The sequence below is a fragment of the Trichechus manatus genome, unplaced genomic scaffold (assembly GCF_000243295.1).
Source record: "Trichechus manatus latirostris isolate Lorelei unplaced genomic scaffold, TriManLat1.0 scaffold00037, whole genome shotgun sequence".
NCBI lineage: Eukaryota > Metazoa > Chordata > Mammalia > Sirenia > Trichechidae > Trichechus > Trichechus manatus.
The window spans coordinates 1,339,408-1,354,056 of record NW_004443973.1 but is presented as its reverse complement, the minus strand read 5'-3'; the positions used below and the strand labels follow the sequence as shown (position 1 = coordinate 1,354,056).

Below are 14,649 nucleotides of genomic sequence, written 5' to 3'. Positions count from 1 at the left end.
ATGAGAAGCAGGGTAGGTGAAAATGGCCAGAAGTGAAAGAGATGAATGTGTGTGGATAGGATAATGCAGACTTTGCGGGTAGATTATTTTCTGGGTTTTGTGGTTCTTTTTTAAATTGTATTTTCCTTGTGGTTCTTTTTAAAGCTTTGGTATATTACTTAGTTATAGGTCATAGGGAAAGAGTTTTTTCAGTGAGGATTTTATTCATATTGATCTCTTCTTTTGCCCAGTTCTCCCAGTTGGGTTATACCTATTCACCCCAAATTCTGTTCATTGTTAGTACAAGGATTCCGTATCTGGAAAGCCATGATTCCCCCAGAATCACCAATATAATGTAGAAATAAAGACAGAGTGAACCCGATCGGCTTTATTTAGCATGCAGTATAGATAAGAAAGGAGCCCTGCTGGCGCTGTGGTTAAGCTATCGGCTGCTAACCGAAAAGTCACGGTTCAAACCCCCAGCCGCTCCATGGGAGAAAGATGTGGCAGTCTGCTTTGGTCAAGATTACAGCCTAGGAAACCCTATGGGACAGTTCTACTCTGTCCTATAGGGTAGCTAGGAGTCAGAATCTACTTGATGGCAACGGGCGTAGGCAAGAAAGAGGCTGTTTCCTGTTTCACAGAACATTGAACAAGAGCTATCTTGAGCCTCATAAACCACACCTGATCCAACCTTGTCAATGTATCAAACTTTCTCAAATTCCAACCCTATAAATGTAACATCAATCCCATTTCATAATGTTAAGTGGATGGGTGGGTAACTGTTTCCAAGAATGGCCACATCTCTATGGTTGGTGGGAAGTTCTTTTCTGCATTTTCTTTCATTTCTGTGTCAGCCTCCTTAACAGTTCACAGTTTCTTTCTTTTTGGATGCACAAGATTTCCTGAGCACATTTTTTTCTTTCTTCATAAAACCATTCCTTGAGCTCTCAACACCCACCATTCAAATCAGAAACAGAGAATGTTTGCATTTTACTCGAAGAACAACAGCTTTAGTTGTCTTTCAACAATACATTGAATCTGTCATAAGGAAAATAATAAAAGTAGGGGGAATTAGGTAATATAGAATAGTTTTCTTTCCAGATTCTGAAGGATCCTGGTGGTGGGAGGGATAAGTGGAACGATCTAAGAACAAGAAATGAGAGTTGCCAATGGGTAGTCATCATTTTGATTTTATTCGTAGTAACCATTAACTTTTAATTTCAATTTTCCTCCTGGCCTTGTTGAATACTATTAAATTTATATTTTTGTCCAAATTCAAGGGAAAAAAGAAACTTAGAAATTATCATTTTATTCTCCTGAGAATCATGCACCTTTAAATTATTAATGCCAAAAGATTCGCTAATTTGTTCATTTACCTGCCTGTCCTGTACAAGAATCAGTCCATTGAAATTTTGAATTGATAGGCAAGGACAACTGAAGAGCTGATGTGACAATATTTTGGGTCAGATTTGGGACTAAGTTATATAGACTTTATGACATCCAGTGGGTAGACCTTAATTGAAGAAAAAAATATCAGTAGCCACTATATGTCTGGCACTATGCTTTTTTACGAGGTCAGGATGTTTTCACCTTTTTTTGGCAGTTGCAATAGTGGAAAACGTATACCTTGAGGAAAAAGAATAAGAGAATATGAGGCCCAGCTTTGCTCCTTACATAACTCTGAAGTTCTAAATCCTCAACGTGTTCATCTGTAAGATGGGAATAGCTTCTTCACAGACTTTTAAGAATTAAATGAGTTAATACCCGTGCAACTGTTTTGTATAGCGCACTAGCCACTGTGAGACAGTGTTATTACCCAAAACAGATAATTATCAAAAGGTCTGGCTATACTGTTTTTGTTAATATTAATACAGCTGGGAACAATATTTTAAAATTCTAAAAGCTTGACTTCAGTAACACAGTATTAGAAATCTATGCTTCACCTCATTTTTACCATCTTCTTGAACACTGTGTGTGTTAAATACCACCACTAACTGCTCTGATAGGGATCACAATAGAGGGTCCCAGACAAAGCTGGAGAGAAATGTAGAACACAATTCTAACTCACAAAAAAATACCAAACATACTGGCCTGACAGAGGCTGGAGAAACCCCAAGAGTATGACCTCCGGACACCCTTTTAGCTCAGTAATGCAGTCACTCCCGAGGTTCACCCTTCAGCCAAAGACTAGACAGCCCCATAAAACAAAACGAGACTAATGGGGCACACCAGCCCAGGGACAAGGACTAGAAGGCAGGAGGGGACAGGAAAGCTGGTAATAGGGAACCCAAGGCTGAGAAGTGAGAGTGTTGACATGTCGTGGGGTTGTTAATCAATGTCATAAAACAATATGTGTACTGTTTAATGAGAAACTAGTTTGTTCTGTAAACCTTCCTCTAAAGTACAATAAAGAAAAAAAATATTAAAATTTATACTGTTAAGTAAACACCAATCTTGAAATATTTCTTTTTAGTCATTTAACCTGTTGAAATGTAATAGCAAATAATTTCTTGCAAAAGTCAATAAGTAGTGCTATTTATTCGCAGTGATTGTAGCTTTTATGTTTGCCTTCTTAAATAATATATAACAGATGTGGAAAAACATAAGTTTGTCCCACCCCTAAGTGCTCGGTGTAACATATGGCACTGAATCAGATTACTCTCTCTATGTGACACAGTAAGATACTCATGCATCAATGAATAAGAGAGTCCAAGTCTGCTGTTATTTTAATTTCTGCCAGATTATTTAGCACACATCTGGTACTTTAATTTTTGGATAAGAAAAGTGAAATCCTGACGGTGAATAAAATGTTCCAAAAATTTTAAAATTAATCCTATAGATCTCAAGGTTATTAAAATTTTAATTGCTTTGAAAGTGAGTACCTTCCAGTAAAACTTGTAGAGAGACATTAATGAGCTATATTTGTACTGTGGCAACTACAGCATAGGAATGGCTTTGCAGTCTGATTAGAAATGTGACCATCATCATACAATCATGTCATCCCCCAAGAGACACCCGCACATAATTTATTAATGCAAAATACGGCAACTATCAAACTGGAAACCAAATGTGCTTTACTTGAGGAATTTATGTCATTAGAAATTTGAAATCGCTGACAGAAGCCCAATAGCAATGAGCAAAACCAAACATTGTCAGTTTAGATCATTGAAATGGAAGGTGGTAAAAACACTGCTGAATCTAAGAATCTGGTCCTCCTTGGCTTGTATTTTTATACTTATTGAGCATAAATTGTGTCGAATCTCTACACAGGAACTGAATATATGAAAACAAAAAAACTTCAGGAGGTAGAACCATCTGTGGCTTTCATCGTACACCAAAACATTTCATCACTTAAAATTGTTCTTACTATGCTTTGAAAGAGTTGATTACATTTTGTGGATTTGAGATACCAGTTCCTTTAAATTTCATGCAGTCAATTCTTTGTCCTTATGCCTATACTTAAGATGAAAAAGGCAGGGAAAAAAAGGACCATGCAGAAGCATTACTTTCCAGTCCTCGAAATCAGCTGAGGCATAAACACCTCAGTTGAGGGTCATGTTTTCATGGGACATCCCAGTAAATTGGCCTAATGACATGCTTCTGCTCTACTTTCTAGTTCATTGTATAGTGCCTGGGGTCTTAAAAGCTTACAAGCAGCCATCCAAGGCACAGTTGATCTCTATTCACCTAGAGCAACAGAGGAAGAAGAAGAGTTAGGAGAAAGAAATGGAATATGAGTTTAATTGCTTTATGAACAACTGCCTCCTTTGCCATAAGACCAGAAGAACTGGATGGTGCCCAGCTACCATTACTGAACATTTTGATCAAAGATTCTATAGAAGCATCCTAATCAAAAGGGGAGAAATACAGAATTTCAAATTCTCATGGAATCCAGGCTTTCTGGAGCCATGGAGACTGGATAAACCCTTGAAACTATTGCCCTGAGATAATCTTTAAACCTTAAACCAAAAATATCCCCCGGAGTCTTCTTAAAACCAAACAATGGTTTAGCTTAACTAGTAAAGCATGTCTGCCTTGAGCCTTATGCCCTTTTAAGATCTATCTATACAGGATCAAACTGACAACAGCAACTCAAAAGATTACACAGGAAATTTAGGGGGCAGTGAATTACTGTTAATGGGGGAGGAACAACTCAGAAAAGGAGGGTCAGAATGGTTGCACAACTAGAAGAATGTAGTCAATGTCACTGAATTGTACATGCAGAAACTTGAATTGGTGTATGTTTTGCGGTGTATATTCTTAACAAGAACAAAATAGAATTAAAAATTTTAAAAAAAATACCAAGGAGAGACACTGAGGTGCAGTTCCTCCAGTGTGGCACTTCATTACTACTCTATGAAACCCAAATTCACCTTTTTAAGGCCACAATAGCAGCATCTAGAGGAAGACGTCCTTGCCCTAGCCATCTGAGAATAATGCCTAAATGGCAGACATCGAAATTGTCTGAAAACAATCATATAGTAATCCAAAAGATTATACAATCTTCATGTTGGCAAAGGTGGGATCTCTTTCTTCTGGGATTGAGGAAACTGTTGGGGGCCAGTCAGAAGTTGGGGCATTCTCTTAATTCCCAAAGAGAATTTAAATTAATCATTATTTACCATTTTAGAAAACTTGTTCAGGAATGAATTTCATCCTTGCATGATTGTCCTTGTAAAAGGAAACACGGTGCCATTTTGCTTCATAATTGTTTTATTTTTAGCATACCATAAGCTTAGAAATTTGTTTCTACTAATATCACACACGTAAATTAAAGGGAATGAAACTTCCAAATGATTGGCACAGGCTCTAAAGAATCCTGCTGGAGGAAGCAAGTAAAAGCAATCATTTGCTCCCCATGATCACTGGGGATCATGCTGCAGTTTAGGTAATGAGAATGTGCATTTGGTTCAAAATGCAAAATAACCTCTCTCCTGACAACCACGATTCCTTTTATTAGACATATTTCACTGAGTATTAAAACAGCGCAAATCCAAAGGATAAAGTGCAGGCCGGCACCAGCACGTGGCCTGGTATTTCAGTTCAGCTGGGGTGTGAGTGCACAGACATGTACACAAGTACAGACACACACACGTTAAAAAAAAAAAACTTGCACATTTTACCATCCTGCAAACAATAGTATCTTATAGAGCTACATACCTTTTAAAAATAACACCCTGTTGCACATGCATACAGACTTTCTTTTCCTGGTCAATGCACAAGTCAGATTTGTTCTTAAAAAAGAAAAAAAAAAAGACTTACACCAGTGGGTTTATTTAAAGGGAAGCAAATTAAGGGAGCTATGCTGACAACAGCAAATGTCTAGTTATAATTCACTTCCTTAATGCTGGTTAATATATGCATGAACAAAGCAAATGGATTGCCGAAAAACAAGACAAAAAAAGCTACTGTTAAAGCCCCAACTGCTACTGGTTTCAGTTGTGCTCCAATCAGGCAAAATGTTCTTTCCACAGATCTTACCACTATTTATTTTGCTTCCTGCCAATCTTGGAGATAAATCATCTGTGTGTCATTTCATCATAAATGCTTCCTGGTGCTTGATTGCTTTGCCTATGATTTGATTTCAAACTGCCATTTTGCCTTTATAAACATTTAAAACATCCCAAGCAGGAGGAGAATGCCCAAAGGCAGAGGAAAATGAAGCTGTAATTAGATCAGCAGAGTATGTTTTACAGCCTATCTGGTTTTCTGTGTTTACTAGAAATCTCTCTGCATTCAATATTGTATTCCCAATCTGGGTAAATTAACATCTGGGAACTCCAACAAAGAGGCCCTGGTATCAACATGTTTAATTTATTATTATTGCAAAAGAGCAGTTTTCCCATGATTAGTGAAATAGAAACTATATAATTATTTAAGGATCTGCAGCCAGACCACCAAAAAAAAGGGGCGGGGGGATGGGAGGGAAGAGAGAAAAGCAGAAAACAAAAGAGGAAGTAGAAGTAGTATAAGTTACCACATGATTTTTGTAGTAAACAATAGAATATGATGTGCAATAGTGCAATTTTCCTTTGCTAGTACAGCAATGCAAGTCTTAATAGAAGTCCACGGATCATACTTTTTTGCATTTCAGAATTTAGCTGCGTGCTTGCCAGGGGTTAGAATTCCTGCCAGACTTCTGACTCTGAGTGGAATTGCCATGACTAGAGTCATTTTTATTCAGTCCAAGATGACGGAGCTTCATATCCCAGCGCTGTGAAATTTAAAACAGAAAATGTTCACATGCACATACACCAGGGTTATCATTTCTATATTATTGTAACAACTGAATTTTAAGACTGCACAATCAGATTGCTGAAACATTTTACTATTGTTCCAAGAGGATAAAATCCGTATCCTGAGGCAACAACTAAATCGATGTTAGATGGACATAGTTCTCTGATGTTAAAGAGCACAAGTGAAGTTGGCCTTCCATAACATAGTTTAGTAATGCTTTCATAAAATTTCATCATCTGTAAGTGGGAATACAAATATCTGCTAAAATCTGTGGGGTTTCCTTGAAATTACATGACCCTGGTCTTCAAAAATTCTCAGCAAATGGGAGATTTACTCAGAGAGTTCAAAGAAAGGGCTATTCTTCATCTTCCTCTTTTAAGCCTCCTAAGGTAAGAACACAAACCCTGGTGGTGTAGTTGTTAAGAGCTATGGCTGCTAACTGAAAGGTTGGCAGTTTGAATCCACCAGGTGCTCCTTGGAAACCCTATGGGGCAGTTCTACCCTGTCCTAAAGGGTCATGAGTTGGAATCTACTCAATGGCAATGGGTTTGGTTTAAGATAAGAACATAGCCTTCTAAAACTTGTGTGAATTGAGCAGTTAAAAAAAAAATATTTTGGGAGTATGGGAGTCTGTTGAAAATATTTTTCTAGATATGTTCTCTCTCTCAAGTACAACAAACAAATTAGACAAGGTCCTGCCCTCGATTCTAACTTTACAAAGAAGGCATTACCAATACTGGTTGATAGCCATGATCAAGTTTACTAATATGTCATATTAATAATGTTAATAGTGTTTACATGCAATATAATAAATTAAAAGGAAGTTATATTATGGGTAGTATAGATAGTGAATAAGAACACAGGACTACAGCATTACTTCGCAAACTTTAATAGACATAGAAATCACCTCAGGATCTTGTTAAAATGCAGATTCTGATTCGGTTCTTTTGGGGTGAAGCCAGAGATTTTCATTCCTAACAAGCTCCCAGGTGATGGCTAATGTTGCTAGTCTGGGGACCACACTTTGAGGAGCAAGGAGCTAACATCAGACGGCTCGAGTTTAAATTCTAGTTTCACCTCTCACCGTGAGAAGTTTCTGGAACTCACTAGTCCTCATTTCCATCATTTATAACAATGAAATGAACAAACGAATCTATTATAAGACTGTTCTGAAGATTCACTGATGAAAATGTATAAAGTGCTTAGCACATAATAAATATTAGCTACTGGTAGGGTTTTTCTATTACTGAAAGTAACAAATCTTTCTTCATTTAGCACACTTTACTCTGAAATTTAAAATTTATTGTTTTTCATATCTAAAAAGGTTACGCAGTGTGATTATCAACTCCCAAGGAAGCCCAAATATTTTCACTTGAACAATCTACATTAACAAAGACTTAGGTAAATAACCATTTGCATGGCAATACGTAAGGTCTTTTTTAAATTTTTGATCCGCTGCGAGCAAAAATCAGTTGAAAAGGGCACTACTTATTTAAAACAGAAAAAGCCGATATCCTCCATAAACTCTTCCTTACATTCCCAAATTGACTGGAACATTACAGTAAGGATCTCAATCATTCTAGCCAAAAGAGATTTTTCCACCCACGCCAGTTAGCCCTAAGTATCTGGATATGAAATAAAAATTGTTTAAGTTATTGGTTCATTTCTTCCCTTTAGCATGGTTAAATCCAGACATAACATAAATGACCTCACAATAATAACTTCTGTGAATTCCTTGTAGAAGGCAATAGGAAATATGTTTCCCTCACTAAGAAACGGGACAAACGAGTCACGTGTTCCGGGTCTTGACATGATGACATTGTTTTGGTACCAAGAGAGGAGCAATGAGCCTTGTTACAGGCTTTGCAGCAGGGATGTTGAAAGCTCTTCCAACTGGTACAGGAATTTAGGACAAATTCCTGTTCTGTATTAGCAAGCAGAAAACCGAATTAAAAGGACACAGTTACAGATTCCAACATACTGAAGCAGAGCCACCTTTTCTTTAACAAACACCAAACTTATTGAAGAGAGATACAAATAAAGAACTCCCAGAAGTCTGTACTTGAAATAGATCTCACTTTTGACAAAAGTCCTAGGGGTGTGGGTTAAAGTACTTGCTGGACGGTGGTTTCTCCATGAAAAATAATTCTCTGTATGTTTCTGTAGGTCACTTAAACCCAAATGTGTCTGCTGTGCCAAGTGCCAAATGTATAAGATAAACTGCCCAGGGGTGTTTAACCTACCCTGCAAAAGTTTCCCAAGCCTTCCAACTTCAGAAGGAAGAGGATGTATTATGTTTGGTACAGATCCCACTTCCCTCACACATATCCTTTTAGACTCTTTGCCCCTCTATGCAAACTCCCCCACATTCTTTTCTTTGAAATGGATTTGCTTAGGGCGGTATGAAGAAACAAAACCTTCTATAACAGTTTACTGTATGATTTTTTTTTAAATGTATCAACTCCAGATCTAAGAGTCATCAGCTTAAAAATAAAGCTACATTACTGCTTTAAGGGTCTAATTTGGTCCGATCTCATACCCAGATGGATGCGGCTGTACCTTATACACAGGAATTGGTATCTATGTATTGGGACAGACATTGGCAGTTTCCTACCCATCGTCTACTCTCCCCTTCTTTGACTCATGGAGTCCTTGAGTGGTATAAACCGTTTATGTGCTTAGCGGCTAACTGAAAGGTTGGAGGTTCAAATCCACTCAGGGGCACCTTGGAAGAAAGGCCTAGAGACCTACTTCCAAAAAATCAGCCATTGAAAAACTCTATAAAGCACAGTTCTACTCTGACATACATGGGGTCACCATGAGCAGAATTGTCTCCAAGGTGACTTTTTTTTTTCTTTTTCCTTGGCTCACAGAAACATAATTTTATTCAGGGAAGCAACATGCCCAGTTAAAAAACTATCTTTTCCAGCTTTTCCTGCAGTTAGCGATGGACATCAGATTCAGTCTTAACAGAGATATAAGCAAGAGTTACTGGAAGGGGTGCCAGGGAACCTCTTTTCTCCCCCCTTTCTTTCTGTCTGTAATGGAGACGTGATGATGGAGGTGAGCAGCCATCTTGTGACCTCCAGGTGAACTTGAGCATGGAAGCAATACCCTTAAGAATGGCAGAGCAGAACGCCAGAAAGAGCCTGCAGCCCTAATGGCAATGTGGAGCCACCCTATTGGCACTGGACTGACTACCTCTAGAGTTCTCATTCTAGGAAGCTAGACAACTATAGTTGGTCTGTGATACACCATGCTGAGGAATTTGTTCCTTAAATGAAATTACCATCAAAGACAAACTCAGTCCTTGAAGTTTTAGACACAATTAATCTCAGATTTTAGCATTTCCCATGTAGTTGAGGGAAACTATCTAATTTAAATGACACATGGATGGTTTTCTACTTCGTGTGCGTGATACTTTGAATATGAAATATAGGCTTACCTTAAATTTTTTACCAAGTCGATCCTTCCATTTCTCAGCTATAGAACCTTCCAACAAGAGTAATCTGTATATTGTAAAGAAGCAATCATTTTTTGAAAAATTAAAACATACTGATAAATACAAGAAATTGGTGCTAAAACTTTTGTGTTTTAATCTAGACTGGAACCGCAAGTTTTAGAACAGGAATTCTTAACCGTTTGGGAGTCACTTTAAGAATCAAATAAAAGTTATCGATCTTCCCCTAGAAAGAAACCACACCCATAAAAATGTATACATACACTTTGTATCCAATAGATAAAATTGTGGGACCCAATGAAAACCCATCTATGATCCCGTAAAAGGTACACAAGTCCCAAGGGTAAGATCTCTAGAGAGAAATGCAATCAGGGTGGGATAGGCAAAGAAATTTTTCTGAATCCTTAAGGAGTGAATTACCTGGAGCGTTCCTCATCTTCATAGCCCATGATGATATATTCCTCATTAACACTGAGTGGAGGGCACAGACAGCCAGATCTGGTGTAAAGGTTCACGGTGTCCCTTGGAATGTTTACCAGAGAAGCCTTCAGAATCTCCTTCACTTCGACTACTGCAGTCACATCATGGCACTTAGTCTTTACCTCTTTAACTTTGGCCCGAATAACTGAGATAAAAGACAATAAAGCGGATAGAGTAATATGATACACAATAGGTAACTCATCTGAAAACAAAAACGTAGGCTCCTTTCTTGTAAATTATTATCTACTTGATGCTCAATGAATGGAGGGGGAAAGTCATGCAGATATTTTTGCCTTAGACTGTAGCAAGCAACAAACTAAACAACACACTTGCCCCCTTAATGCTCAGCCCCATCCCCTTCCAATGGTATGTATGCATATGTTTGTGTGTATATATACACGTGGGTGTGTGTTTCATTGTGAGAAATATATTTAAATAATCAAAAGTTAAGTGGATATCCTGATATGATTTTCTTCCAATTCCAGTTGAGGCCTACAGAAACTTAAACTATGTCAACTTCACCATAGGTCAAGACTTAGTACTCAAATATGCTTTGTTTTTTTGCCGAAATGATTTCATCTGGTCTCTTAATGTATTTTCTAAAGAGTTGGGGCAGGAGGGATTCTTCAGTGTTATAAAGTTGTCCTGTCTTACAGTGTTCTCAAATTGAATCTATGCCGTTTTCACTTTCTTCATCTTAGCTCATTGTTCAGACATCTACTGCATTGCTCCTTTGTTTCAGTATTTTTTTATACATTTTATTTATGAATAAAAATTGTCACAGTAGACCTTATTTCATTCATCTGCTTTGAAGACAGACACTCCAACATTCCTTCTGCTACGGAATACATTCAAAAACATCAATTCCATTCATCTTCCTCTCAATGGATATTCTAGGGCCCAATTTATATCCCAAGATTCAGCTGACTCCTCAATCTAAAGACAAACTACCTTAAAAATCAACCCATTTGCAAAGCCAAAGTATTTGACTCAGAAGCTAAAATGTACAGCTCTGCTGCTTTTCTGTATCTCTCTCCTCTGAGGAGAGCCAAATTCTTTAGATTCCTACTTCAAGTAAATAAGCTTTTTTTAAGAAAGGACAAAAAATAATACACGTGAGGAATGTGCTTCGTAGTTCAATCAGATATACAAGACCAAATGGGCAGCTCCTGTCCAAAAACAGGAAACGAAGACAGGAAAGGACAGGAACTGGTCGAATGGACACAGGAAACTCGAGGTGGAAAGGGAGGAGTGTGCTGTCACATTGCAGGGATTGCAACTAGGGTCACAAAACAATACATACAAATTTTTTTTTTTTTGCATTTTTTTTTATGGTACTTTAGTGAAGGTTTACAGAACAAATAGTTTCTCATTAAACAGTCAGTACACATATTGTTTTATGACATTGGTTAACCCCACGACGTGTCAACACTCTCCCTTCTCGACCTTTTTTTTTTTTTTTGGTGAAAATATACATAGCCAAAGATACACCATTTCAAAAATTTCTATATGCACAGTTCAGTGACATCGATTACGTTCTTCCAGTTGTGCTGCTATTCTCACTTTAGTTGAAGGTTTACAGAAGAAAATAGTTTCTCATTAAACAGTTAGTACACATGTTGCCCTATGACTATGGTTAACAACCCCCCTACATGTCAACACTGTCCTTATTCAACCTTGGGTTCCCTATCACCAGCTTTCCTGTCCCCTTCTGCCTTCTAGTCCTACGTATACATTTTGAATGAGAAGTTAACTTAGCTGTAAACTTTCACCTAAAGCACAACAAAAAAAAGAATGGAGAGTTCAAAAATGCCTGGGGAGAAGTAAAACTGTCAATTAGCGAGAAGCCAGTGGCTTTTGTCCAGGTACCCTTATTGCTCTAGTTCAATATCCATAGAGATTGTACAAAAGAATCCACTTTTTGAAAGCTTCTTAGGCACATATGTGCAAACCACTTTCATCGGAGTCCCTTTCCACATATTTTAGGGGTTTTGGACTACAAAGGAATGAGAAAAATAATCCATGAAAATATAAAGCCAGCTAAGAAACCATCTGCCTGTCAATTCCTCAGCTTCATCAGAAATTGACTTGGCAACATTCTAACAGTACAGCATACAAACGAGAGAAATTAAGTTACTAATTAATTCTAAAAACTTTAGCACCAAATCTTATTTATGCTTCAGAGAATTATTCGCCTGAAGTATGAGAACTTGCAGCAAGCTGTCCAGTTGTCCCTGCTTGGTGACATTTGCAAGGACTTCCTTTCTATTAGCATTCTCTCTATTCTGTATTTTAATAAAAAATAAGATTGTTCTTTTTGAAATGCCATTTGGGAGAGCCAGATGATAAATTCCCAGCCCCAGCTAGCAGACATTTTTTTGTGTCCTGGCTTAAGTGAATGAGCTTCACAGCATCCGTCAAATACTAGAGATTAGTGAACTGTGTAATGTTCTCAAGCTAATGATTTATTTACCCAGTGTGACTATTTTCATTAGAAATGTTTAATGCATGTACCCACTCCAAAATAAATATCGCTCTACAAGACCTATTTTATTATTCCAGTAATTTTGCTAAAGCTTAAGAGTTTTTGACTGAATTAATCTGAATGAAGCAGTATGTTGCGTTTTGGAGTATTTTTTTCGTGTGTGTGCGTCTGAATTATCAATTGCTCCCAACCCCACTTTGATTTCTTGATAGACACAAGCAGAGATATGATAAGAATGATAAAATTTAACATATTGTAGAAGTAAAAATTTATTTTCTTTTCAGATTTTTTTTCTTCTAATTAATCATTTGAGTTCCTGTCTTCCCCAAATAAGGTGAAAGCTCTAGACAAATTAAAGTCCTTATTAAACTATGGGCAATGTGGTTATCATTTGGCTATGAAAAAGAAATTATCTACTCCTTTCCATTTACTGTGATCTGTACTCCAAATTATTTTATAATATTCACTCAGCTACTTTCTTTAAGATTGTCCCTTTCCATGACTTGTAAACATTAGTATTTTAACTTTTATCAAAAATATCAACACTAACCATTGCAGCATAAGGAAGTTGAATAAAGTAAAAATTAATAATAAATAAAGACACATGAAATAAATACCAAGTCAACTAAATTTCCCTGATTTATTTTTATATCTGTACTTTTGTTTCTAGTATATTCATATTGCATTTTTAAATCTTAGAAAACTGAACTCTTAAAAATTAAGACCCTTGAACGTTTTCACATCAATTTGTAAGGGAACAGGTCCTCAGATAAACAGCCAGGCATTTCGATTCTTATATAAACATAACCTTTCCACCCTGGAAACTGCATCCATCATTGGCTAAAAGAAAGTAGACCACTCTTAAGATGAGTGTAAGCCCTCCCTTCCCCCCCAAAAAAATGATTCCACTGAAGAAAAATTTGGTGCATTTTAAAATTATTTTATTTATTGTTGTAGTTTAAATGAAGTTTACATTTCAAGTTAGTTTCCCGTACAAAAATTTACAGACACGTTGTGACCCTAATTGCTCTCCCCATACTATGACGACACACTCCTCCTTTCCACCCCTGATTGCCCATGTCCATTCAACCAGCTCCTAACCTTCTCTGCCTTCCCATCTTACCTCCAGACAGAAGCTGCCTGTTTAGTCTCTTGCATCTACTTGAGCTAAGAGGAACACTCCTCACGAGTATCACTTAATATCCCACAGTCTGGTCCAATCCCTGTCTGAAGAGTTGGCCTCGGAGAGTGTTTTAGCTCTGGGCTGATACGGAATCCAAAGGCCATGCTTGGGGTTCCTCCAGTCTCTTTCAGACCATTAAGTCTGGTCTTCTTACTAGAATTTGATTTCTGCACCCCACCTTTCTCTTACTCCATCAGGGATTCTCTGTTGTGTTCCCTGGCAGGGTGGTCATTGGTGGTAGCCGGGCACCATCTAGTTCTTCTGGTCTCAGGCTGATGAAGTCTCTGGTTTACATGGCCCTTTCTGTCTCTTGCACCAATACTTTCCTTGTGTCTTTGGTGTTCTTCATTCTCCTTTACTCCAGGTGGTTGGGACCAATTGATGCATCTTAGATGGCCGCTTGCAAGCTCCCAAGACCCCAGATGCCACTCGCCAAAGTAGGAAGCAGAACATTTTCTTAATGAACTTGTTATGCCAGTTGACCTAGATGTCCCCTGAAAGCATGGTCCCCAGACCCCTACCCCTGCCACTCTGTCCCTCAAAATGTTTGACTGTATCCAGGAAACCTCCCAGCCCTGGTTTAGTTCAGTTGTGCTGACTTCCCCTGTAGTGTGTGCTGTCTTTCCCTTCACCTGAGATAATTCTTATCTACTATCTAGTTAGTAAATAACCCTCACCTTCCCTCCCCACCCTCATAACCATCAAAGGAGGTTTTCTTCTGTGTTTAAAACTTTTCTTGAGTTCTTATAATAGTGGTCTTATACAATATTTGTCCTTCTGTGACTAAATTCACTCAGCCTAATGCCCTCCAGATTCCTCCAT

General features: G+C 37.8%; 1 protein-coding gene across 1 annotated transcript in view; it reads right to left on the bottom strand.

The window, feature by feature from the left end:
* Positions 1-5,237: 5,237 nt before the first annotated feature.
* Positions 5,238-14,649, bottom strand: part of FRZB (frizzled related protein) — a 29,931-nt gene continuing 20,519 nt past the window's right edge. The window contains exons 4-6 of the mRNA XM_004375446.1: positions 10,100-10,304; positions 9,665-9,728; positions 5,238-6,196 (exon numbers count right to left, since the gene is read on the bottom strand). Of these exons, the coding sequence (XP_004375503.1) occupies positions 6,080-6,196; positions 9,665-9,728; positions 10,100-10,304 (386 nt within the window). The 3' untranslated portion in view covers positions 5,238-6,079. The remainder of the gene's footprint in view (positions 6,197-9,664; positions 9,729-10,099; positions 10,305-14,649) is intronic.